Source organism: Gopherus flavomarginatus, chromosome 1, assembly GCF_025201925.1.
Source record: "Gopherus flavomarginatus isolate rGopFla2 chromosome 1, rGopFla2.mat.asm, whole genome shotgun sequence".
In the NCBI taxonomy this organism is placed as follows: domain Eukaryota; kingdom Metazoa; phylum Chordata; order Testudines; family Testudinidae; genus Gopherus; species Gopherus flavomarginatus.
This window is the reverse complement of record NC_066617.1, coordinates 126,178,205-126,205,705: the sequence shown is the minus strand read 5'-3', so window position 1 is coordinate 126,205,705 and position 27,501 is coordinate 126,178,205. Positions and strand designations below refer to the sequence as shown.

Below are 27,501 nucleotides of genomic sequence, written 5' to 3'. Positions count from 1 at the left end.
GGTCAGTCTTTGGTAGCCTCTTCCAAGTTGTGATAAGTGCTTGGGCACCAGTAGTAACTTGGGAATTACACAATGTGTTTAGATGCTTAAGCTATGATGATTCTTTTTCATGTGCAGAGGGATATACTGATTTCCTCTTTGAGGAACGGGAAAGAAATATCACCAGAGTCAAATAGAACGGGCCTCAGGAACTGCATCTTCTTCTGAATATTTAAGAAAGATTTATGGTCAAGTGATATGTCTCACACGCAACCAACTGCCTGTGACAGCAAGCACAGAGAAAGCATTCTCAGACTTTGGCACTTTTTATTATTTAGCAGGAGGAGGAGGAGTCACACTACTACTATTTGTATTATTTTAGCACCTCACAGTCCTAGTCCAGGACCCCAATTTGCTAGCTGTGGTACAAACCCAGAAAAAGTTCAGTTGTCATCTAGTGTGCTTCAAATTATTCAGAACTTTAGCAATTCAATTAGTTCCGGCTAAAAAGAATGAGGTGGTTAGTAAATTTCACATCCTGCTCTGAGTTTTACAATAGTCATACATTAAATTGCTGGTTCTGCATGAGGACTGTCTCTGTCGCAGATCTTTAGTTCTCTCTCTTAATGCTAACAGCTGGTAGAAGAGGAAACTTCCAAGGGTCAATCTATGAGGTCTCAGGTCTTACCCAAATGTCCTGCATTACAACAGTTGTACAGGAGATGTCACACCATCCAGAAAATGTCCTACTTCCTAGCGACTAACTACACATACAGGGGTGCTGGAACCATTTGTTTAGCAGTGGTGCTGAGAGACATTGAACCAAACTGTAAACTCTGTATATAATGGAAACCACTTCAAGCCAGGGCATGCTGCAGCATCCCCACACTCCTAGTTCCAGCATCTATGGAAAAATACTACCTTGTAATTCTATTAATAGTGATAACTTTAGGAACAAATATACTCGGTCATAGAGGCATAAAAAAACCTCTCACAACACCACACATCTTCCCCAGATCCTGCACTGGGTCAAATGCTGTCTGCACACAAGGCTTTCACTGAAGTCAATGGGAGCTGTGATCATGCATCCAAGCGCAGAATTTAGTCCATGATGTTGTTTTTAACTGTGTATTTACCTCTCCCCTGCTTAGAAATAAATCAAGATGCGATTTCTCTCAAACAAAATGAACCTAAATGTAAGCCATACTGTTCACAACAGGGAGGCTAGGAATTTAACTTCAGTCATATGGTCCTCTCTCTCTCTCTCAAACTCACAACAGTAACAGAGAGAAAAGGGAAGGAGGCTAATTAATGCACAGGATTTGGCCTACGACAGGCCTAACTATAGTGGAATCCAGTAAGAATGACAAAAGGTGTGGGTTCCCCCTTTAAAAAACATCACTGTTGAGACATGCATTGGCACATCTAATACCAGCTCTGTTTGCTTTGAAATTAATCATTTTCCCCAAAGTTGAACGGTTCTTTTCCCCCCTCCCTTCTTTCTTGTACAGACTTAGGAGCAGCCACTCCTATTTACATTGTGCTGCTCCCAACATTTCCACCTGTCAGTCAAAGTTCCATTCCTCCATTAGAAAAGAAAAGAGAGCTTTGCACTGATCAGAAATGCTAGGGAAGGAAAGGGGGGTGGAGAGGGCAAGAGAGAGAGGCATGAGATTAGAGGGTAACAAAACTAGAAAGGAAGATAAACAGAACCAAAAAGAAAAATGTCCTTTGTTCATTTAAATGGCTTTCTGCTCCCAACCCTCTGCATGACTAATGCTAGGCTGTGGTGTGTAAACCTCTTGGGCACATTATACAAACAGAGCATAACTCGGCCTGAACAAACAAAGGCCTAAGCAACAGTGATTGAATTCATCTTAAAACAACAAATCAATTCTTCCCTATTAATGCCCTAAATACCAGCGTAGGAGCACTGTCCTGTTGTAATAAACAGCCATGTGTTCAATTACCGTCTGTTTTCCCAACTACTGCTCTCTTCAGTAATTACACCACGCAATGCATTCTACATTGACATTATATTAATGTGCTAGGAAGAGAGATCTTAAATACGAATTAAATCAAGGCTAAACATTTCAGAAAGCCTTGCAGAGTTGCACAAGCGCTAACAGCACATTATTTAGCAGGAAGCAAAGAGTGATTTTCTGTTCTGTCATTCTCCACTTTCCTTCCTTGATTAAATAAACAAACTAAAAAAATAAATAAATCAAGTATCAAAGAACTGTGCTGCCTCAGACGCATGTCACAGTTAACCTTACATATTAGATCTCTAGATGCCCATTTTATCTGAATGAGTTATGTGCTTATAAGTTGTGTTTCATAAATATGTGCATCTGTCACATCAGCAACAACAACAAAAACCCTCAACAACAGCCAGGTGACAACAAAAGAAAAACAGCGAACAGAAAACTTTTTGTACCAAGACAAAGGCAGAAGGATAAAGGTTCAAGAAAAGGTTCCTCACCCTTTTGCAGAACTGTCAAACAACTTCAACTGAATATTGAATAGCACACGTAAACAGGCCAAACAAAAGGTATGATGAAAGATGTATTTACTTGTGCAAGGCTCCTTCCCCAACCTTTCTTTCCATTTCATATACACCCACACTGCACAGTTTGCATTGTGTTGTTAAATATCCAATAGCAACCTAGATGAAACAGTGGAAGGGTTTCTATGATGCTGTCAAGCACCAGACAGATGCTTGGCAGTGTCAATATGGTTCTTTACATTTGGGTTGTGCCAAAGTTCTCAATAAAAAGAAAATAGTAATAACAATAATAATATATTTGTTAAAAAAGATGGCAATATGAGTTAGTGCACAGATGTCCGGTACCTTCTGAAATCAATGGTGTATTTTGTTACCTGCTGGGTTTTATTTCAACAGGCCTACTATCAGGGAAACATAGATAAGAAAAGAGTTGCTTTCTGCCTGTGTAGTGGATTGCAACAATTTGCATAAGGAAGCAAAAACAAATTCTGGTGGTATAATGACTGTCAATTCCAGTTCTGTCAGAGCATTAGCTCATTGGCCACTGCTGTAAAGAGATTGCAGGCCTGTCTGACACACAAACAATGATAAACTTTGCAGGAGTCCATTTTAAAATAAAAATGGTCAGTGGCTCTAAATTTTTGTGTTGGAGATTTGAAATGTAGAAATTCCCACCTTTAGGTGAAAATGAAGTTTGAAAGGTTTTCAGTCTGGCTAAAATACTGTGGAACAAATCCTGCCTTCAGAACCATGTGTCTGAATCCCACAGATTTTAGAAGAGCTCCCAGGTGCCTGTAAGCCTTCTTTAGGACAAATGGTGACTTGTGCTTCTCTTCACATCAGGTCATCAAGTGCAGAAACAAATTTTAAAAAAAAAACTTTTACCGGTACTTTTTTGAGATTTACTTTACTTTGATTCTCATTTGAGCTCCTCAGTTTGCCTTTATGCACATTATATAACACACAAACACACGCATATCGCAGGTTTCAGAGTAGCAGCCGTGTTAGTCCGTATCCGCAAAAAGAACAGGAGTACTTGTGGCACCTTAGAGACTAACAACAGAACACCACTAGCTGTCACCTTCAGCCCCCAACTAAGACCTCCCCAGCGCATCATTAAAGATCTACAACCTATCCTGAAAGATGATCCCTCACTCTCACAGATCTTGGGAGACAGACCAGTCCACACTTACAGACAGCCCCCCAACCTGAAGCAAATACTCACCAGCAACCACACACCACAGAACAAAAACACTAACCCAGGAACCTATCCTTGCAACAAAGCCCAATGCTAACTCTGTCCACATATCTATTCAAGTGACATCATCATAGGACCTAATCACATCAGCCATGCCATGAGGGGCTCATTCATCTGCACATGTACCTATGTGATATATGCCATTGTGTGCCAGCAATGCCCCTCTGCCACATACATTGGCCAAACAGGACAGTCTCTATGCAAAAGAATAAGTGGACACAAATCTGACATCAGGAATCATAACATTCAAAAACCAGTAGAACACTTCAACCTCTCTGGTCACTCAGCAACAGACTTAAAGGTGGCAATCTTGCAACAGAAAAGCTTCAAAAACAGACTCCAACGAGAAACTGCTGAACTTGAATTAATATGCAAACTAGATACCATCAATTTAGGCTTGAATGGAGACTGGGAATGGCTGAGCCATTACACACATTGAATCTATTTCCCCATGTTAAGTATCCTCACACCTTCTTGCCAAACTGTCTGAAATGGGCCATCTTCATTATCACTACAAAAGTTTTTTTTCTCCTGCTGCTAACTGCTCATCTTAATTAATTAGCCTCTTAGAGTTGGTAGGGCAACTCCAACCTTTTCATGTTCTTTGTATGTGTATATATATCTCCTTACTATATGTTCCATTCTATGCATCCAATGAAGTGGGCTGTAGTCCATGAAAGTTTATGCTCAAATAAATTTGTTAGTCTCTACGGTGCCCCAAGTACTCCTGTTCTCTTTACATGCATATGGCTTGATCTTCCCGGCAGTGACACAAATAAGTTAAAACAATTAGAAGACATCATAGAAAAGTGAAAACATTCCAATCATAGCTTGTTTATAATACAGGAGATAGATATATCATGTAAAACACCCTGTCCAAAATGACAACATGCAAACAACACTGAAGTGAGATCAAAGTTAAAAACTAACAAATAATAAATATAACCAACAGCTTCAAATTTAGAGTGTTTTTACCAGGCCACTTCATTAACAAAGAAAGCAAGTGGGAGTTGCCATACTAGAGGCCTTCACATGCTTCTAGAAGATAGCCTTGTGACTAGCTCATAGCACAGACTGCTATCTAAAGCTAATCAAACAGTATGATAGGCCATCTTAATCAACTTCAAAAAGCCAATCCACATGCTCAACCCGCTTCGAGTCTCTCCTTCCCTGATCGCTCTCTCACTCATTTGGCCATATTTCCCCTCACTTATTTTCTACAAATAGTGCAGTTAAGAAAGAACGCTGGGAACTCTTCAGGTCTTGGTATTCTGGGCGCAGGTGGTAAAGAAAACTTTGAAGTGAGCTCTCCACTAACTCCAGTACTGGCCGTGCCTCCTCTGTAACCAGCTCTTATTAAAAAAAAGACCAAGCAACCACTAGAACAAAACCAAGCAGGCCTATTTAATTAGGGCAAATGCTTGATATCCACTTCTTCGCATTAAACCACACAGGCCTGGGAGGTCTGATTAATTTTAATATGCACGGTCATGACAAGCGCCTCCGGGGTAAGGAAGAAGGGAGAAAAAAAAACACAAACCCTGCTAGCTTGACAAATAGATTTCAGATACATGTTGTGTATGTTGCCCAGATTAGAATGTTACTATTCAGCAAGGGCTTGAACCTTTAAAATGAGGGACAAGAGGCCTGAGAAACAGGTGGCTAGCTCTCCACTCTTGAATAAATGACATCCCCCAAAAGCTGTGGCACATAAACACATAAAAAGAGCTGGCATACTCCCTTGTGTATTTTTGTATATTAACAGGCTGGGTTAGAGGCTTTTCCGACAGTGATCCATGTATTGAAATTGAAGCTCAGGAAGCTGATGGCTTTGCCAAAAATATACAAGGAAAACAGACTGCAACCCATTTAGCTGAAACATTTTGGGGCATCGGAGGCATTCAAATAAATATTTAATAGTGGGCTCTTCAATTTAGCAGAGAAAGGTATAATACAATCCAACGGCTGGAAGTTGACGCTAGACAAATTCAGATTGGAAATAGGGTGTAAATTTTTAATGGTGAGAGTAATTAACCATTGGAACTATTTACCAAGGGTCACGATGGAATCTTCATCACTGACAATTTTTAAATTGAGACTTGATGTTTTTCTAAAAGATGTGCTCTGAGAATTATTTGGGGGAAGTTCTATGGCCTGTGTTATACAGGAAGTCAGATCAGATGATCACAATGGTCCCTTCTGGCCTTGGAATCTATGAAAAAAATGGAGAGGGGGTGGATAATCCAGTGAGCTGCTGGAACTAGGAGACAGAACCATTAACTTTGTTTTGGTTAAACTTGGTTATGCTACATTGTTCAAGATGGGAACAGATAAACGAAGGGCTCTGTTGCTGCTGCTTGTTCCGTTTTGCGGGATGAGTATGTTCTGGAAAGAAATCTTAATTATGTGACCAATAAGAGTAGACTTTCATCCTAAAATAGTCCCTCTCCCCCTCCCCTTTCCTATCTCCTCCCTACAAAAGCACAAGTTTCAAGACAAACTAGAATCTTACTCAACCATAGTGGTTTCTTGTACATTTAAGATGCTACATCAGCATCTCAGATGCCTTTATCAAGTCAGAAAAAAGAGATCCAAAAGCTATGAACCTTTGAGGATCTAAGCAAGAAAGACTTGGAAGAGAAACTATGCAAATTCTGAAAACACCCATTGAAACCAACCATAACTATTGAGCTACACTATTAGGAAGGAATACACTTAAAAACCTAAAAGATGTCAAATGAACAAACTTCACTTTGAGTGAAGGGAGTTGGCAGGGCTTCAAACTAGGCTACCTGTGTTCTAAAGTTAAAGCACTTTTTAATGAAGATTTCAGACACCATAGCATTTAAGGGCTTCTTTTCACACAGGCTTGTTTCACAAACTTTTTCCCCCTCATCAGTTATGTGAGTGCACATTTCCATATGGTGGTGTCTTTGAAAGAGGTAAATGGAGGTTAGATTCTGGCTTGCTCTACAAGAAGAGACCCTTTTTCTGGTGACAGACTGCATAGATGAACATGTAAACCACAGTGCACTTGGAGCATCCTTCTACAGCAGCAGGAGTGTGAGGAACAAAACTTAAAAGTGCTGAGTTGAAAGGCATCCTTGTTTGTCCTTCAGTAGAACAGTATTACAAAGCCTCTTCAACATGTACTTTGTCAGAAGGACAGTGAGGAACCAAACAAAAGAGACTCAAACCTCAGCCAATTAGAGTATCCTTAGGCTCTTCCCCAGGATCTGTTCACTTTATTTTTTTCCCACTTCATCAGATGTGATTTAAAAACAGGAATCTGCATTTCAAAGGCCTCCCTTCTTGTGCCCATTACTGTCCTGCTTTGGAATTTATGGCTTAAGAAGAGGGAGACCTCTTGATTTCTTTACAAGAGATGGTGATTAAAAGTTTGATAATATTAGGGGATATTCCGAGCTCATATTTCAGCTAGAGGGCCTGAATCCAATATGGTTCACTTTTACACACGAGAGAGCTCCTTAAACAACAGTCATTTCAATTATGACAAGAACAGGTGTTGTGATTTATAATGTAAACAAATATCAAACACAAATAGCCTTTAGGGGATGTTCAGAAGACAAAAATTATGCCCAAGGGGCCTTTTTCGTCCCTTTCTTTCCCACAAAAAAAAAATTACATATAGCATTGTAACACACACATTAATAGATGAGACTGTTATGTTCACAATGCCTATTAATGCACTACAAAAACACGTGTCCTAGTAACCCTTTAATCATATACAGACTATATATTTATTTCTATATATTATTTATTTACAATAGCATCCACAGCATGCTACATATTTTCTAAACACTCCAAAGAATGATCTCTTCTCTGAGGAGCTATGGATCAACAGACAGGTAGACGGACATAAGGAGCTAAGGAGAACAACAACAGGCAATCAACCCAATTCACAGTAAGCAGCACAGCAGAATAAGAGGGACCTCAGTGTGGACAGAGCAGGGATCATGCAGATGAGTGAGTGTGCATGCACACACACTATCTGATCGCTTAGATGGCCCCGTGGTGCTTTATTGGAACACTACAGTAATGGATATACCTTTTTACACGGAGCTCAGGGGCAGTCCTCAGAGAGGTAAATGCAGAAACTGCCACAAACCAAAACTGATTAACTCAAAGAGAAGAAGAATTCTTAACAAGTTTCTGAGCTGTAAACATCAAGAAAGAGTTTTAGCCTATTGCTAAAAATGTCTTTGGTGCTGTGTTTTTTTGTTTTGTTTTTTTGCAAAAGCCCAACCATGAATTTAGAGAAAACGCTACTACAGATTTAAAGCATTTAATTTTCCACAAATGCAGGGCCATAAATTAAAATACTGCAATCCAATCCCATTAATAGTGCAAGAAAAACCTAAGTGGCTGCTTTGGTCTTTGCTCTTCATGAACTTGTGTCAACCTCAGTGACTTCAAAGAGATTTCTATTTCATTTCTACGACTGAAGAGAACAGACAGACAGAGAGTCTCTGCCATCCTCTGATGCCTTAAGAAAATAGAAAAAAAACCCATGCCTATATCTCATTCCCCTAATGATTTTAGCTGCAAAAGGAATCCCATGGTTGATAGATGACCCTCAGGGCGAGGGCTTGAGGTCTGTCACAGTATATAAGGCTTCTCCAAACCCACACCATTATTTTCCTTATTGTACACCAGAAATAAAAAGGGATTGACTCCTTGTCTGAAGTCTAAGTTAGAAAAGGATGGAATGGTTCATGTAAAATAACATTGTGTGACTTTGGTAATAGATTTATGCCTTTGGGGACCTGAATGCTAAAGCAGTATATGAGGCTCTTCAACAGAATTTGAGAAGGGAAAAAGTGCACAATGCATCAATGATGAGTAAAGTTCCACTGATTTTATATTTGCTAAAACATTCCATGCCTACATGCCAAAATGCCTCATTCTCCATTGGATACTTGCGAAAGTCAAGAGCAAAATGGCAGGTTCAGAAGATTAGAAATAAGGGGTGTGAGGTTTAGGACTAAGGAGAAATCACAAAAAAGCAATCCCTATACCTGTGGAAGAAAGAAAAAGCAAGCCAAGCATCCAAGGAAACCGTAGATAGACTGGCTTCCCTCAGTGGGGCTTTTACAGGTGCAAATATACAACAAAGCAATACTGTACCCTAAAATATACACATTGATCTGTAGCCACAAAACACTTTCTTAAAAGGAATGATGCTACCTGCTCCTAACCACAACACACACACTGTAATATTTTTGGTAAAATCATTAAAATCCATATAATTTTGAGGGTGATCAGCACTTGTACCAGCAAATACTTTTCTTTTCCACGTCTTAAATGGGTTTTGGATCAGGCCCTAAAGTTCCCACCCATCCAATATTTGTATATTGTCCCAATTTAGAAGGAGCAATCCACATCCTGTAACCCTAACATGCTAGATCTTCCAGGAACTCAACAGACATTTTGGGGCTTGCACAATGCAATGATGTTGCATCACATCATATCATACTGTCACAATGAATACAGTATCACTAGGGCCCTACCAAAGCCCTGAAAAATGTGTCACGGACCATGAAATCTGGTCTTTTGTGTGCTTTTACCCTATACTATACCAATTTCATGGTGGAGACCAGCATTTCTCAAATGGGGGGGGTGTCACAAAGTTATTTTAGGGGGGTTGTGGTATTGCCACCCTTACATCTGCGCTGCCTTCAGAGCTGAGTGGCTGGAGAATGGCAGCTGTTGGCCAGGTGCCCAGCTCAGAAGACAGAGCCCCGCCAGGAGCAGCACAGAATTTAGGGTGGCAATACCATACCGCGCCACCCTTACTTCTGTGCTGCTGCCTTCAGAGCTGGGTAGCTGGAGAGTGGCGGCTGCTAAGGGCACAGCTCTGCAGGCAGAAGTGCAGAAGTAAGGGTGGCAATACCATACCATGCCATCCTTACTGCTGCTGGCGGCATCTCTGCCTTCAGAGGTGGGCTCCCGGCCAGCAGCCACTGCTCTCCAGATGCCCAGCTCTGAAGGCCCCCAGCAGCAGTGAAAAAGTAAGGGTAGCAGTGCTGCAATCCCATCCCCCTACAATAACCTTGCAACCCCCTCTCCCAAAAACTCCTTTTTGGGTCAGGACCCCTATAATTACAACATTGTGAAATTTCAGATTTAAATATCTGTAATCATGAAATTTATGATTTTTAAAATCCTATGACCGTGAAATTGACCAAAATGGACTGTGAATTTGGTAGGGCCTTAAGTATCATATACCTTTATGTTCCAACATTGCAATGTTAATTTCAGGACATCATGACATGGCTTTGTGATGTGCCATTGTAAATGTTACAAAGACGTGACCTGCAGATTTGCGGGAAACAATTTAAGGTGGAAACCCTATCTCAAACTCCAGTGTTATGCACCATTAAGTGTCATTTTTATGCTAATCACCAGATACACAACACATGGCCAAAAGTCTTCATCAGAATTCTTCTGGAGATTTCAGTTACCCTGGTGTAAGTGAGCTAAGCTGAGACATTGTGCTTTAAATGTTTCAAGCGTACTTTTTCTTTAGTTTCAAAATACATTTTCAAATGATAGAATGGATATATAAAGAAATAGAAATTCAGCTCATGTCTGAACTCAAGAAGATTAAAGGAAACTCTTTGATTAAACTATCACTAGTACAATTGTTTCTCTTCCCAGAGAAAGAAACTAGGTATTATTATTATTTATATTACAACTGTCCCTAGCTAAAATTGCAGCATCACTGTGCAAGGTCCTGTAGTTTCAAGACTAAAATTTTGTACTGAGACATAAAGCATCACCTGTTATTGAGTTATTACCTGCGTGTATTATTAGAGATTGCCAATTGCAGCACATCTTATCCAGAGAGAAAACATGAATTTTTAATTACTTGACTAGCAACAAGCAGTAGCTGAGATTGCCATACTTGGACTGAGTCAATCAGGGCCGGCTCCAGGCACCAGCTGAGTAAGCAGGTGCCTGGGGCAGCCAAGGAGAAGGGGCGGCATGTCGGGCTCTTCAGCAGCAATTTGGTGGTGGGTCCCTCGTTCCCTCTCTGAGGGAAGGACCTGCCGCCAAATTGCCGCCGAAGAAGAAAGTGGCATGGTGGAGCAGGCACCAATCATGGCTTCCCCCCCCCCGCCCCCGCCGCTTGGGGCGGCAAAAACCCTGGAGCTGGCCCTGGTGTCAGTAAAACATTAGGGACACAGGATAACTGAGGTAATATATTTTATTGAACCAACTTCTGGTGGCGAGAGAGAGAAACTTTTGAGCTACATGGAGCTCTTCTTCAGTCAAGGGCTCATCTCTATCATCAACAGAAGTTGGTCCAATGAAAGATATTATCTCATCATCTTGTGTCTCTAATATCCTGGGACCAACACAGCTACAACAACACTGCATATATCAATAAAACATAACAGTAACAAAAAGATTTTCTGAAAGGGTTAACACACAAAGAGGCAGTGGTTGCAGTGGGAAGCTAATTTTTAAGAAAGACAACATTGTTTTGTGGAGAGTTTTTTTTTAAAACAACTGAGAGTGGTTTTGCCTTCCACACCCCACAAAGATAAAAATTTAATTAGCCACTTAAAAAAATTCATGCTGACTAGAGCAAAGGGGGTCGGGGGAGGGCTTGCTGAGATGACATATTCCCTCCTCACCACCTTTTAATGCTCTTATGCAAGTCTAATTTTTTTTTCCTAGCCAGTTCACGTCAGTGGCCTCCTTTTGTTTGATGCCGCATTTCCCATTCTCTTCTAACTTCTCAACTTTTGTTATTTTGCTTTTAGGGAAAAGAGGAGTGGAACAAAACAAAACAACAACCTTCTTTTCCTTTTTTATTTCTGGATGGGGAGGAAACAGAGACATGAATATGGCACCCTCATAATGATTTAACTAGGGCTTAATGAAATTTTCATCACAACCTGCTGTTCATTTTAATGGCCTTTGAAAGACAATAGAACAATGGCTAGAGGGAAGAAAAGATTTTCTGTTGCATACATTTGTAAAGCCCAACATTCAGTTGCTCCCCCCTCCCTCCACTCTCCCAATCTTTTTACAAAGCTGTAGACCTTTTGTTTGTACTGTATATTTTCATTTTAGTGGACATGAGGAAATGCATAGGCGCTGTAACCATTCTCATCTCTAACTGTGGCCTTTCCTTAGTGGAGTCTCTGGAGCATGCACAACTTTCTACTCAACACTTTATTTACATGTTGCCCAGAAGTCCCTCCTCTTCCCCATCCCCTAAATAATCTGCCTCTTCTTTTCCTCACTGCCTCACACATAGCCATGATGTAGAATTCTTGCCCACTCCAAGGCACAAGGAAAATCATGACATTGGCCATAATGTCAGCGGTAAAACAAACCAGAATGGTTCAATATGTTTAATACCTTTTTTATAAAATGGTTACGAAACAAAGCATTTGTTTCCCAGCAGACTCTTACTGGGGGCCCCTCTAAAGAGAAGACTAATTTACAGTCATGTCATGTGTACACGTGTGCGAGAGTGACTATACTTCTCTTTGCTTTTTTGTCAGTCAGTTTTCTTCAAATGTAGAAGTAGTCCTAAAAATTTCCCACAGGCACCATCAATGCACACCCAAGAACAGGATAGCTTTTGGGGAGCTCTGAGGTTGGTTTTTTTCCACTTTTAAAAACAATTGAAAAGGGATAGGCAGACACAAAGTCAGATGGTGAGTAATACTGCAAGGGAACTAGGGAATCAGTAGCAGTGGGTTCATATAAGAGCACCAAACCCCTGGAGCCATGGAATCCACAAGGTCTACCAAAACAGTTACAATAATATTTTCTGGATGGCTCAGGGGAATATAATGGAACATGGAGACTTTCATCTTTAGATCACTGGTTTAAATCCAGCCCAGATTGATAGTGATTGAAAATATTTCCCATATAACGGCTGTTCAGTGGCCTCTATGAAATGAGTTGGTGTGCTAGGGTCAGTTACTAGAAGACAGGTGCATGGGCAGAGGGTGAACTGTGGGAGGCTACTCCCCACCCAGCCCACCCCTTCTGCCTGAGACCCCACTGCCTTCCCCTGCCAGAGACCCCACTGCCTTCCCCTGCCAGAGCCCAGAGGGCCACCCCCCTGACTGTGGCCACCAGTTTCCCCTGCCTCCCAGGCTGCCTTAGCATTCCTGTCCTGGAGCACCGGGTGGGCAGTGCGGCTCCCCCACTAAAGCCCTGGAGTGCCGGGCAGATGGGCAGCACGGCCCCCACCCCAGAGTGCCAGGCGGGCAGCACAGCCCCACCCCCCAAACTCGGGACTGCAGTGAGGGTGGGTGCCCTCCCCTGCCCCGGCCCTGAACACCAGGCAGTGCAAACACAACTCCAGCCACCCAGAGTCCAGCCTGGGGCCATGTGGGAAAGAGCCAGCGGGAGGTGGAGGTGGAGGTGGAGTAGGGGTGGAGCATGGGTAGGGGTGGAGCATGGGCGGGACCACACGGCTGTTTGGGGAGGCACAGCCTCCCCCGGCCTTTGATAGCCACTGCCCATGGACAGATAGCTCATATCTCTGGCAGTGAAGCCAAGGGCAGAAAGGGCACAGAGACCCTACTGCCACCTCCTAGAGGTGGTCCCTGAATGTTAAGGGTGAGAAATTTCCAGAGCAGCACAGGAGAAACTTATATTACATCTGTTTGCACAGTATCCATTCCATAGATAAATAAAAGGATTATATTTTAGGGCACACTTAATCCAGGACCTTTCATGATTACCAAATTCCACCTTCTGCCCTTCAAATATTGGCCCTGTCTATACAAGTTGACTTTTTTTCAAAAGTTTGCCATCGTTGATAACACTGTTTTCAGCTCACTGGTATTAGCAATGTCAGTAGCTTTTCACCACAGTAGCAACCAGCATGTCAGTTAGACCTGATTCTGAGCCAAGTTAGAAGACATTGTGCTTACAGTGCTGGCAGCAGCTAGCCCATATAAAGCAGAGTAGGGCAAAGCTGGGGAAAAAGTTTAAAGAGTGCTGGTGAAATGGTGGAACACTTGTGAAAATTATCCCTAGTGTAGACAGAGCACACATTTCCATTTTGCCAGCAACAAGAGCAGGAGATGGATGGATGGATGGATATCCAAAGTTGACAGAACCTGGAGAAAAGAAAACAAAATTTTGGCCCATTTCCCAGGCCTTACCTTCTGGCTCATTTTTGATGAGCTCTTCCATTTTTCTCTGCTTTAAGGTATCTACAACATCTGCTAAGCTGCCTTTACGCCTTTCAGGAGTTCCTAGGGCTGTACTGGACAATGACTCTCCACTCTGACGCCCACCTTCTTCTGCCTTCAATGGTGAGGTAGATGAGTTGTGCGGGGCAAATGAAGACATCACTTTATTGCCATCAACTTCCTGAAAGAGGAGAGACATGAGATGAAATTTGAAAAAGAACAAAAGAGCAAAAGAAATAACAACCCTTTGTTCTTTGAGTTCATTGCTGTTCGTTTTTCTGGTGAAACCTTTAAAAAGAAATGCAATGCTTCAAAAACATCCAGAACAAAGCTTCTCGATAAAGGATAAACTAAGATTACAGGATGAAGTGAACACAGTTCAGCTTGCAGGAGAGAAACATAAAATACAGTTTTTCTCTAACTGAGGAGAAGTGTTGCACTCATAGGTTTTCTAATAACAATGGTATTGATTACCTTTAATTGTTTGCTCTTTTACAGCTTTCTATGTGCAATCTTCAGATTTTTTCCCTAAGATAATTAATTTCCTGCCTTTTTAAAGCACTTAATGCCATGATGGCTAGTTGCTGTTGGAAATGAAATAACAATCAGCTATTAAATCCCTGCACTATATGATTTTTTTTTCAACTCACAGTTCAAGTAGCTCTCCCATCTCTAAGGAAAGAAGCAATCATTTTACTGCTTCTAATTCATTTTCTTTTCTCCTCCTCCATCTCATACCCTCTTTTCTTTTAAAGACAATATTTTTCACAAGGGTGGTCCTCATGACACTCACAGGTGGCACAGTGATACAACTGCACAATTTCCTAAAATACAGGCATAATCTCCCTTGCATTAAAGTCAACAGAAGCAATCTCATTGACTTTAACAGATGACAGATCTAGGTCCTATATGTACAAACTTGCCTCCATTAATGTGAGAGCCTTCTTCTCTGCAGCTTCTGGCATATGAAGTATCATTTTCTGACTCAGTGACTCCTATCTCTTTTTAAATCTTTTTTGTCACTCTTGCATATGCCTCTTAAATCCTTTCTTCCTCTGCTATTACTTTAGAAACCAATCCTGCAAACACTGTGTGCTTAAAATTAACTATGTACCTGATTAGTTCCTTTGATTTTAATGTCTTCATTCAGGTCCTTAATTTGTTACATATCCTATCTATATTATATAATATTGCAAAATTATATATTTCTATTATCTGTTTTAAACATTTCCTTCTGTTCAGATTCTTCTCTTATTCTTTAGCTCATAATAACGCTACAGAGTATTTCCTTATGTATTTGTATAAAATGTTGGATAATTATTTCCATTACTAATAAGTCAGTGAACCAGATTCTCATCTCAGTTATAAAGCTGGTTGAAAAAAATCATTACACTTTTAAAAACTGTTTTCATTTTGCAGGGTTTGAAAACGGATCCATTTTCCATTTTTTGTTAAACTGGTTTTCACAAAAAAAAAAAATTCCAAATAATTTTTGGTAGTCTTAATTTATTGACAACAAGGTTTAAGCAAGAAAATGTGGTTTTATGTCACCAAAAAATTTCCATAACCCTTTTGGTAAACAATTTTATTAACATATATAGTGGAATATTTCATGAAGTTTCAATAACGTTGATAATTTTTCACAGATGACCAACTGAAAACAAAAATTATCCTGTTTCTGTTTTCACGTGGGTGTGGGTGTGTGGGGGGTTAATGATAGCTTTAGTTTGTATATTCAGGACAACAGCAACTGAAGGAAGATACAATGAAATGCAAGGCAACTTTCAAAAAATGTATTTTGCAAACTACTGGCATGCAAACTGTATGCCAGAATACTTTCCATTACTAAAAGTTATATGGGCTATTTGTTCTGAAGGGGGAAATTGCATCAAGATAGAAGAGTGGTGTTGTGATTAATGCACTGGACTAAGGCTCAGGTGATCTGCGTTCAATTCCTGGTTCTTCCATACTTCCTGTGTGACCTTGGGCAAGTTTCTCTGGGTCTCAGTTTCCCATTGCTAAAACAGAGCTGACAGTAATACTTCCTTACTTTGCTAGGGTATTATAAGGATATATCGATTAATGATTGTGAAGTGCTCTAGTGTGGGAGGGCCACATAAATACCAATACAGTAAGACTACAGAGCTGGAAAAAAAATTAAGTCAGACCTAAGCCCTGTACAGACGTCAAAAGAACATATCTGTGCATTGAATTATATTTTAAAATTCCTGCTCCAAGAGTAAATTGTTTTCACTCTTTGTTGAAACCACCTCATCTATGTGTGTGCATACATAGTGTCTGAATATCACATATATGGGTTATTCATGCCCAGGTGATTCTTAATGTACACTACACTTAATTAAAACACACATACAGTAGCACCACAGCTGCATTCAAATTTTTGTGAGCTAAGTTAAGGTACAATGAACTATTTTTCCAAAAAGATCTGCAGCAATCATACATTCATTGTGTGATTTACAATCTAAAAAGAATATTCTCCTCTCAGTGCACAGGAATGGGTGCACACTGCATCCATTAGTGTTAATGACAGTTTCACATGTAAACCTCAGCATATCGAGGTGAGCCTATACCCTCCACCAGACTAGCCATGATTGTATCCTATGATCATTCTGCACAACAGCCTGAAATGCTTAACTGTTGTCTTTGGTTTACCTTACTCACTTCTATTTAATTTCACATCTTTATTAGGAGAAAAAAAACAAAACGAAAGAAAAAGCCTTTCAGACCTATTAAGCCTTTCATTGTCTGGAAGAAAAAAAAAAAAAAGGAAAGAAAAACTTCCATAAACAACTTACTCATGTTTATGAACATACGTTAAGAGCTATATAAAGCTAAGGAACTTTCAGAGACAGAATTCTTGAGAAATTATGCATGAGACTTTAAACATCCCACTACCAACACCTTGAAGAATCCTTAATGGCAAGAGGACAACACTTCAGAAACTGCCTAAAATTAATTCCAATGTAGGAAAGTCTCCCTTCAACCAAGTGAGACTTAGCAGGTCAATCTTTTGAAAAGACAAAAAACACACAATTTTACTCAGTTTACTGAAAGAAAAGCACATTACAGTTTTTTAGCAAGTGTCATTTAAAAAAAAAAAAAAGCAGCAGCAGCAGCATGCACCAGCTTCTCTAAATACTTGTTAAGGTAGGGAAGTTCATGGAAATTCAGCAGACCTCACAAGTGTTACAAACCCTTGTCACCACAACAGTGGAAAACTAGATGCTGTTGCTAATTCACCCAGGAATATTCTCTGTCTGCTATGTAACCATTTCACCTGTTCAAATTTGATTACATTTCAGCCTCTGGCTCTGCTAATCCCTGTAACAGTTTTATGCAGTTAGCAGCTGTTTTGTGTATGGGGGTCCATTGTTCATTTACATTGTGAATTGCTTGTTAATGTGTGCTGACACAACACTCAATCAAACATCGAACTGGGACTGTACTCACCAACACCTGATGCAGTCGTTTCTTGTTTTCTCCACTTTAGGATGGCAGTCAGGAACCTACAAAGATCCTGCTGACAAGGTCATTAGGGCTGGCCACTTTTCTCCCCTCACCCTCACCAACAATGAAAAATAGATTGACCCAAAAGTCAAGCCTTCTGGTTCTATTCAGAACTAGAGTCCCTCAGAAACACTTGTTCATTTATATGAAACTTGCCACCTATGGACGAATCTCTCTTCCAAGGTTTAATGATAAAACAGGCTTCTGCCCTTTCAGGATGAGGTCAATAATCTTCCTTTGTTAATCTTGGGCAAGCTTTACTTAATCTAGCCCCCTTGTCACCTCTGTGATTGACAAGAAAAGTCATGTCACTGGACAATGGATTTATCCTCACTCAGCGATAGATTTTTAAAGATTACTCAATGTTACCTTTGCTCTCATAAAAAGTACAAATATTTTGCTGTTAAAATAACTTTATTTTTATCTTTAAAATGGCCTGTTTCCATTTCCATAGTCTGAGTAAAACTCTCTTCCAATTTTAAAGTGACGTAAAATATTTATTCAAAAGGAACAAGTTGTATATTACGCTGATTTCTGTAGTATCTTTTAGCATTTTAAGTACATTTCAGCCTCTGCTTCTTAGTCTTTGGATGCACATTATCAGATATGATTTCTCAGCTCCTAATCCAAAATTAAACTCAGATAGAAAACTGTGCTTCTGTAACATTAAAGTTAAATTTGTTACCTAAGCTGACCAGTAACCAAATGGAAATTCACAGCTAAGCTGAAACTGTTAATTACCACTACCTCTTGTTCTGGGATGCTCTATATGAAGTATTAAAATGACAAAGAAAGCTGACTTTTGGGGCTTCTGCCAAAAATACCTGGAATAAGATTCCTGTCTTTAAAACAAGCACTAATATTGTCTGATTTAAAAAAAAAAAATCCCTTATGTTAAGAATAACCTAACAGGGTTTCTTAAAGCTGGACTTCTGCCCATTTTTTGCTCTTTATAATGTGTGAAGAATATAAGAAAAAAAAGGTTTTTTCCCCTGTCTTTTAAATTAAATATTTAGACCCTGTCTACTCTGGAATACCTTACAGCAACTGAAAAACTAGTAAAGTTTCAACAAGGGAAAGAGACTGAAAACAGAGCAATTGTGAAGGCAAGGGATTTTTAGTCAGACTGCTTAGAAGTGTTTGCATTTTGTTAACAGCTATTTAATTTCAATGCCTAATATATATTTTGGAGAAAGGATATCTTTGGTAAATCTCTTTGTTACCTTCCTACTTCTTCAACTAAAGCATGAGAACTCACAGTACCAAGAAATACCAAACTTGACATTTGTGATATTTCTTATATTGAAAACCAACCAACCCACAAAAAACACAAAGCCAGAAATTCTTTTCCCCGGATAAAAACCTTTCTGGCCTATTTTGTGCATTATAAAGTAGTAAAAAAAAAATAAAAAATGAAACTTTATTTTTTAAAAATGCAGAATACCTTTCAGCTTTGTTACTGTAGAAAAACTTAAAATTCAGACAGTTCAGTACTGCCTGTTATTTCACAGGATTATGAGTGGGATATTCAAAGGATCCTAACTGACCCAAGCAGAAGTCCCATTGATTTTCAGTAAGAAATGTGCCACTTAATCAGTAAGGAATTTTTGACAGGGCCCCCCCCCCACCCGTAGAATCCTGTGTTATGTTATTTGTGTTGCACTGAGGATGTTGTTTGAAAACTGCATGGTGGTGGCTGTACTCATGGCACCTTCAAGAAGATGAACCTACTAGCCTAGTGAACAACTTAAAAAACGTAGAATTAACTAGCTTCTATCTTATATTTAAATAGGTCTTCTGTCTATGAATTCTCTCGCAGCAGAATTGTCAGTCAATGATTGGGGAGAAGTGGTCTCTAAAGAGATCTGAAAAAGGCGATGGAGGATACTTGGAACACAAGAGAGTATTGGAAAAAAGGGGAGGGGTGAAATGGGAAATACCATTATGAAGTAAGGATTGGGCAGAACATAGGGTCCAGGTAGGGGTGTAGGAGGAAATAAGAGCTAAGATATTGAAAGGGGTAGCACTAAGTCGAGCCTCAGATTCTGGTCCTGTAACCACATGAAAGCAGATCTGTCCACTCTAGGGTGACCAGATGTTAAGGGGAAAATATCGGGACCGACACAAGTTTTTGTGGTTTTTTTTGTTTGTTTGTTTAACACATTCACCCATCCGGGAGTTCAGCGGAGAGCCCTTCAGTCGTGGACGGTCTTCGGTGGTATTTCAGTGGCAGGTAATAAACCTTGCCACCAAAGACAGAAGCACCCGTTGCCGAAATACCGCTGAACACAGTCCACAACTGAAGGACTCCGCCGAATTGCTGCCAAAGACCAGGAAAAAAAATATTGGGACAAATGGCGTCCCGACCGTACTCTGGTCGGGATGCGGGACAAACTCCTCAAAATCGGGACAGTCCCGATTTTATCAGGAAGTCTGGTCACCCTACTTCACCCACACAGAGCTTCACCGCAGCATCAGGGGGCCTAAAGCTGAAGGGGAGGAGCTGAAATGCAATATAAAAATGGAGAAGAAGTCAGTGAATGGATCTGTGGAGTTGAGTGATGAGGTCGTGGTAGAAGAAAACGACTTTTAACTGCATTATTTTGGAGAGACACTCTCTTTAGTTAGAGATGTTTCTAAATGCAGAGTTTCACATTTTCACTGATTATATAAACCATACCACATTCAACTGAAATTAAATTGATTTAAGAAAAAAAAAATCTTTTGACTGTGAAATGGATAATACATTTAGGATTGTACGAAGGCATCTTTTGGAACTGTCAGTTCCTTATCTAAACCATTGATATATTACTTGGTATTGGATTCCTTTTTCGGCAATCATTGCTGCTTCTTGTCCTTTGGGCTGAAATCCAGCATTGTAGTATCTATCTAATGACTTCTACCACAAGACTGGAAACTACATTGGCAGGAGTTAGGTGTGATGATCTAACCGGTCTTTTCCATCTGTAACTTCTATGATTCTCAAGGAACATGGTCTAATAATTAAAGCACAGGATTGGGAAGCAAGGAATCTGGTCAATGATATCCAGCATACCAGTTATCTTCCCTGTGCTTTAGTTTTCCCATATTAAAAGTGGTGATAAGAATAAATACTAATTAATAAATACTCAAGGTTTTTTGGAAGATGTTACATTATTGTTCCTAAAGAGCTTGAAGACTGTTGCGTGAAAGGCTCTAGAAAAGTGTTATTTATATTAATAAAAGGGAGTTCGGTGCCTAAAATACTTGGGCACTTTGGAAAATCCCACTTGGCACCTATATGAATCTTTAGGCACCTAAGTACCTTTCAAAATCTGGCCCATAGTCCTTGCCCATAAACCTTAATATCTACATAGGCCAAAACTAAGTACAAAAGCAAGCTGCCAACCACATGACAGAGAGAGACACAGTGACAAAGCAGTGGGAGGAGAGCATGTTGTGAGATTAGTATTCAAATCACAGCACCTTGAGATAGGCTTTAGCACTAATGAGTCTAGCTGAAGAAGTGCAGTTTGATGAAGGATGTGAATTAGGAGAAGTTAGGAGCCTAATAACCTGTGCTAGGAAGATTGTTCTAGTTGAAAAGGACCATGAAAGACTTAAACTCTGACAATTTTCAGCACAATTAATATGGCTCCTGTAAGGCACTGGGGATAGGATTTTAACAAGTGCTCAGTCAGAGGTGGCCCAACTGGGCTTCCCTTGAACTCTGATTTCAAGGAGAGCAGAGTTAGGCCAATATTCAGGGCCGGCTCCAGCTTTTTAGCCGCCTCAAGTGGTGAAAGAAAAAAAAAAAGACGAACCTGATTGAGCTGCCGCTGAAGTGCCGCTGAAGAGGAAGAGAGGAGGTGAAAGACCTGCTGCCGAAGACTGAAGCAGAGCGATTGAGTTTCCACCGAAGTGCCACCAAAGAGGAAGCAAAGGACTGAGGGACCCGCTGCTGAATTGCCACCACAGATCCGGATGTACCACTCCAATAATGGACGGAGTGCCACCCCTTTCTATTGGCTGCCCCAGACACCTGCTTCCTTCGCTGGTGCCTGCAGCCAGCCCTGCCTATATTGAGCACTCCTGAAAATCCCACACTGAAAGTTCGGGTATGCCGTTGAAACTGTCCAGAGCCATATCCACTGTTGTGTTCAGATGTGCAAATCAGCATTTTCACATTTGGCTTCCTTAGTGCTGCACAACTAGAAGAATCCATGCTCAGAAGCACCCTAGGACTGCATTGCAAATGAAGATTGAGATGTATCAGCACAGCCTGAGCTGTGTGTATGTAACCTGCACGGCAACAACTCCTTGTATTACGCTCAGCTCTAACCAATGTCACACAATCATTAGTCAATCACTGCACATGCTGACCAGGTGTTTGAGTCCGTTCTTTCATGGAATGCTGCCAAGCTGCCTAATTCTCCTCTCTCTCAAGTCCCCTGGATATGCTGCCAGTTCTCTTCTCTACTCCTTTTCCATCAGTAGCTCTTCAGTCCTCTCTGGTTGGCAGTTTCCATACATTCGGGGATGTCTCCTCCAGTCCTGTCCATGGCAGCAGTCTGTGAGGATAACTTTCTTTTCTGATCTTCCCTCCATTCCCCATAGCAATAGCCCATATAGGAGTCTGCATCCCCCTTATTTCCAGCTACATTTACAATAATGCAAGCTCTTCTCTCTATTGATGAGCTCAGCTGAGGCAGCTGAAAGTAAGTAGGAGAAGCCAGCTCTCCATAGACCATCAGTGATCTCCAGATTATAGTTTGATAACCACTGCCTTAATACAAACCTTTCTTGTCCTCTCACTGATCTTCCCACTATCCACACAAACAGCTTACATTCAGTATTTCTTATTGGCCTGGGCTTATCCAGCTTTCTGTATTTGGGTGCACTGCAGATCAAAGAATTATGAGTATGACTATGTATCTGCAGTGGTGAAGGGTGCATAAACCAAACGTTGATAAACTTTGGAGCCACTTTTGAAAATTTGGCAGATTTTTTTCCCCAGTTTTTTGGGTCATTTAAATTTTATCTTGTTTTCAGCAAAACTGTTTACATAGTTTTTCATATTGGCTACCATAAAATGTTTCCTGTATAAAGAAACTGCAAATCCTTCTTTTGCATGAGAGATAATAAAAATAATCATGCAGATAGTACTGTATTGCGTAAATTTGGCGAGGGACTTGCAGTGACACAGATCCTGTTTAGGTAGCGATGCCACACATAGTTAGACATATATCTCCATTTTCCTAAAATGCTCCCCTTTTCTTCAAAAGCACTGATCTCAAGAATGAAATGTAGGTTTTCATTTGCTCTCAAAAACACTTATTAAGCAAGAGTGGCATTTTGAGAATTGCTAATATATTAACCACAACCTGTAAAAACAAAGAACATTTTGTATTATGACAGCCTCGTTATCTTCTTACTAGTGATCTGTATGGCTAAAAACAATAAATAAAACCCTGCAAAAGCACTTTAAGACATTTATGATCTCTTCCCTGAGGGATTAAAGATCACCCTTAAGACCTTGCTAAACAAAAACAAGACTACTTATCAAAACTGCTTCGTTTAGTCTTTTATTTGTATTAAACCCTTCTGCTAGTTTGGAAATAACATGGTATAAAATGACCACAGTTTTAAAATATGAAATTACTTACTGATCATGTACTACAATACATTACCACAACCTCATTATGGGATGCCATAGGCTTCCAATGACTGGCAGGCTGTTCTCCGGTTTTCTACTTTTGATATTTTCAACATAGTATAAATTTATAACACTCACAGATGGGAAGGTGCTATGAGATCACCTAGTCCATTGTTTAGTGATCAATGGAAGATTGTTCCCTAAGGGTAAGATTCCAGCTAATCCTTTATGTGAGTGTATGGTGCGGGGAATGGAATAAAGAACTCTGCTCCTTTGCCCATATCACGCACAGGCTGGCCAGAATGACAGCCTCCATTTTCGGAGCTGCTACCGGGATACTCCTTAAGGGGAGGATCACAGTGTTTGAAAGGGGGAATGAAGGGGCAGGGAGAATGCTGCACCCTAAAAGGGCTGTAGTACTTTGTGCTACCCTACAGGGGCTCTGCCCCTCTACGTTTACTCTACAAGATAGGGGTATTATTCCACAGCTCGTGTACACATACTTGTGCTAGCTCTGATCGAGCTAGCATGACTACAAATAGCAGTGTAGCCATGGCAGCAGCAACAGAGGTATGGCTGAGCTGTGCTGAGTACAGACTCACCCGGAATCAGTGGGTATATACTCCGTACAGCTCAGCCATGCCTCCACTGCCATTACCCATGCTACAGTGGCTACTGCTACTCACAATAGCTTGCTGAGAGCTAGCCTGAGTACGTATGCATGAGCAGGGGAATCACACCCCTAGCTCATCGTGTAAGACATGGCCGCAGACATAAAATGCCTCCAATGCTCCTCCTTGAGGTAGTGTGGTTCAGCCCCTCCCGGAATGCAGGGATGTGCCTCAATGGCAAATCGTAGTTCATCTGTATGTTCCCAATTGTTTTGGTCAGGCTAGTTAAAATGTCTCAAACAATGGATCCCCTGTGAATATTCCACAGATCAAACAACCTCACTGCTAGGAAATGTTTCCTAATATTTAGCCTAAACTTTTCTTTGCTTCATTTCAATTTATTACTCCACTTAGATCCCCTTTCACCACACTTGGACAATCCCTCTTCCTTCGTGGCATTTGTACCCATCTCATCCTTTTAGACAGCACAGCCTCCCTTAGTTACTGCTGGGCCATAGTTAGCTCTTCTGTACATATTTAGCTCATTCAATCTTTCCTCACAAATCAGCTCTTACAGCCCTTTAATCATTTCTGTTGCTTGTATCTGAAATCCTTCCAATTTGTTGACATCTTTGAATTGCCCAGAACTGAACACAATATTTTAGATGTAATCTTACCAGAGCTATGAAGAAAAGGACAATTACCTTCTTGTTACCTCCTTTTTTGCTGCCATGCCACATTGCAAGCTTGTATCTAATTTGCTCTATCACACCTAAATCTCTTTCAGCGTTTCCAAGTGCCTTCCTCCCATTGATTATCTGTGTTACAGATTATTTTTCTCCCGCTGTATTAGCTTGTAATTTTATAGGATGAAACACATTTTATTATTTCCTACATACACAGTGTTTTAACCTCCCTTTATGTTATTTGTCTCTCCTCACTGGTGTTCAGTTGAAATTTTTAATTAATGTATTTAATTAATTTCCTTCTTAAAACTTCTAGAATAATCTGTTTCTTCAAATTTCTACAGTGCAACTATAGGCACCCATCCAGTGTACTGGGTGCCTATCCCATAAATTAAAAATGAAAAAGTAAAGAAGGAGTGCCCATAAATATATTCACCTCAGCCCAATCTTTCCCCAACTGCCTTGGGGTAAAGAAAAATGATGGGCTTTTACTGCATGCCTGAAAGATGAACAAGTCTGGCCCCAGGCAGACCAAGAGGAGGAGGAAAAGGGTTCCAAAATAGGGGACCCCTCACAGGGAACACCTTGCCAGCAGCTCCCACTCATTTACACTGAGGGAGCTCCTGCATGAACCCCTCTGCTGATCTCAACTGTGGCAGTATATCAAAGGGAAAGGTCCCTTTTTCTAATGAATATGCTGTTAGCACCACCTCTTTAAGATGTTAAATAAAACCTGGTCATACATCACCACAATACACATCTCCCAAAAACTCAAGAAGTGCATTAGCACTACCCTTCCTTCAGTTCTTCCACCTGTTCTCAACCAGTGTGACAGTGCTCATATCCAAGACAATAAGAATGTTCAAGTGAAAGTTTGTGAAACAGTCTATTAAATGCTTCATTTACATGGAGATGTATTTATTTACTGCATATCCTTCACCTACTTAATTAAAAAAACAAGTTGTTCTCATATGACTTGCTCTTTATAAACTCATGGGTTGGAATTTTCAAAGTAATATCAAGGATTTAGCCACACATCTTCTATTAAGCTAAACATTATGCTTGTAAAATTAATGGAAGACATGTAGCTAAATCCCCTGCAGTGGTTTGAAAATTTCAGCCATGTTGGATATTGTTCATGGTTCCATTATCCTCTAGGTGTTTGCTTACATATTTGTGCCACCGTTTTATTAAAGATTACAGGTAGATTTATGTGATGACAATTGCCAGAATCACTCCCCCACTCTTCATTCCCGACCCCCTGTTTAGAATATTAGAACCCCTTTTTTTGGAAACAGTCTTCTGGAAGCTCCCAAGTTCTATATGGATCAGAATCTGATTACCTTATTCACACCTTACTTCACGAGACACCCCTCTGACTCCAGTGTGAATAAGGAGATCAGAATCCATGACTTTTCAAAAGTAAATTTCCAGTGGTTCAGAAATTTGTTACCTCATTCACTTAACCCTTGAGATGACCTCATACAGGCCTCTGGACTCACGGATTTTAATGTATCTAAGTTTTCCAAGTGTTTTCTTACCTGCTTCTTTTTATCAAGGTCTCCAATACTCTCTAATTGCCTATTACTTATTTATCATATATTTCTGGTAAAAGAATGATCATAAGGACAATTCAGAAATTTAGCCTTTTTCAGTGAATCCGTTTTCATCTTTTCCCACATTTATTAACAGACCTGTTTTCTCTCCGGGATTTCTTCTCCTTCCCTCTCCTGCCTAACTCCCAATATATTTTTTCTACTAACCGGACCCTCATTTTATCAAATACTGTTCCTCAGTCCTAGAGAAACTGAATTTGGAAGAAGAATTTAAGGTGTATGTGAAAGCTTCAGTGATGGCAATTCAGGAGCAATAAAACCACATGAGAAATGTTATAAGATGTTCAGAGATGATAGTAATGCACATGGGATAAATGTATACATTCATAGACAGATAGTAAGGTAGAATAAATATATATGATAGGATTTAATGGTATTTGGTGTTATGCTCTTATCAGAATGCTTAACAAAAAATAAAATGTTAAAAAACACAAAAAGAAATTAAATGAAAACATTTAGCACTTGCGTGGCATGTACTATCAAAGTGCTGCACCACCAATCACTAATTAATCCTCACAAATTAATCCTATGACATTTTATAGATGCAACAAACAAGGAAAGGAAAGGAAAGGAAATGACTTGCTCAAGCCACTCAATAAGTCAATTGCAGAGTAGATTTAACATTAGAGTTCCTGAATACTTACCCCATGTTCATTCCTCTAGCTGTATAAGAACTTAAAAGTACAAAGGTCTTGCACACAGGAGTTAGTTTAACCCTACATGCACAAACTTGTATTATACAAAGCCATAAAAGCTAATCAATTCTGATTTAAAATTGACTCAGCCCACCTCACCAGGTTTCATTCACAGTTGATCCTTCCTCCTTTAAGCCACATACTATAGCATATGTGGTCTTCTACCAAGGGACCTCTGAGCAGTGAGATAGGATTATACAGAGTCATACTTTGGCATCCTTAATTAAGAATTTCATTGTTCCAAAATTGTATGGGGATGATCATTCTACACCCCTTCCTCCAATCATCTTACAAAAAAATCACACTGAGTACCGCAAATGCTTTCTTATTCTTGCTAGTTTTGAGGCAGACAAATCTAATTCACTTTTGCAGATAAAAAGCCTTTTCAGGTCATTGCAACGGATTATGTCATGAAACATGTTGCTTACAAATTACTCGCTGCCAATTAGTATTTCATGCAAGTAACAAAAGCTATAGCAAACAGTTATTTTACTGAAGTCATACCAAGCTATCTAGCATAGGAAGGGGACGAATAACTTTTGCTGGAATTAGCCTCTCCTTCCCCAAGCTTCTCCTTGAATCATTGGTTTCTGAGTATTCCCTGTAGTTCTCAGTCATCACAGAGTGATGCTGCCTTGATATTGAAAAAAACTCACAAAATTGCCCAACCCCAAAGGCAGACATTTTCTCCACTTTGGCTGGAAAGAATGCTAGCCTAAGTTGTGACAAGGAAGCATCACTTGACTAATAGAGCTTGGTTTTAAACAATGTCTTTTTTTTATTTTAAATTT

At 40.1% G+C, this 27,501-nt stretch overlaps 1 protein-coding gene across 11 annotated transcripts in view; it reads right to left on the bottom strand.

Annotated features, from left to right (window-relative positions):
• Positions 1-27,501, bottom strand: part of SOX5 (SRY-box transcription factor 5) — an 857,385-nt gene that overhangs the window by 276,566 nt on the left and 553,318 nt on the right. For all 11 annotated transcript variants that reach the window (XM_050968476.1, XM_050968460.1, XM_050968468.1 and 8 more), the window contains one exon: positions 13,910-14,120. In XM_050968476.1, coding sequence (XP_050824433.1) covers positions 13,910-14,120 — 211 coding nt within the window. The remainder of the gene's footprint in view (positions 1-13,909; positions 14,121-27,501) is intronic.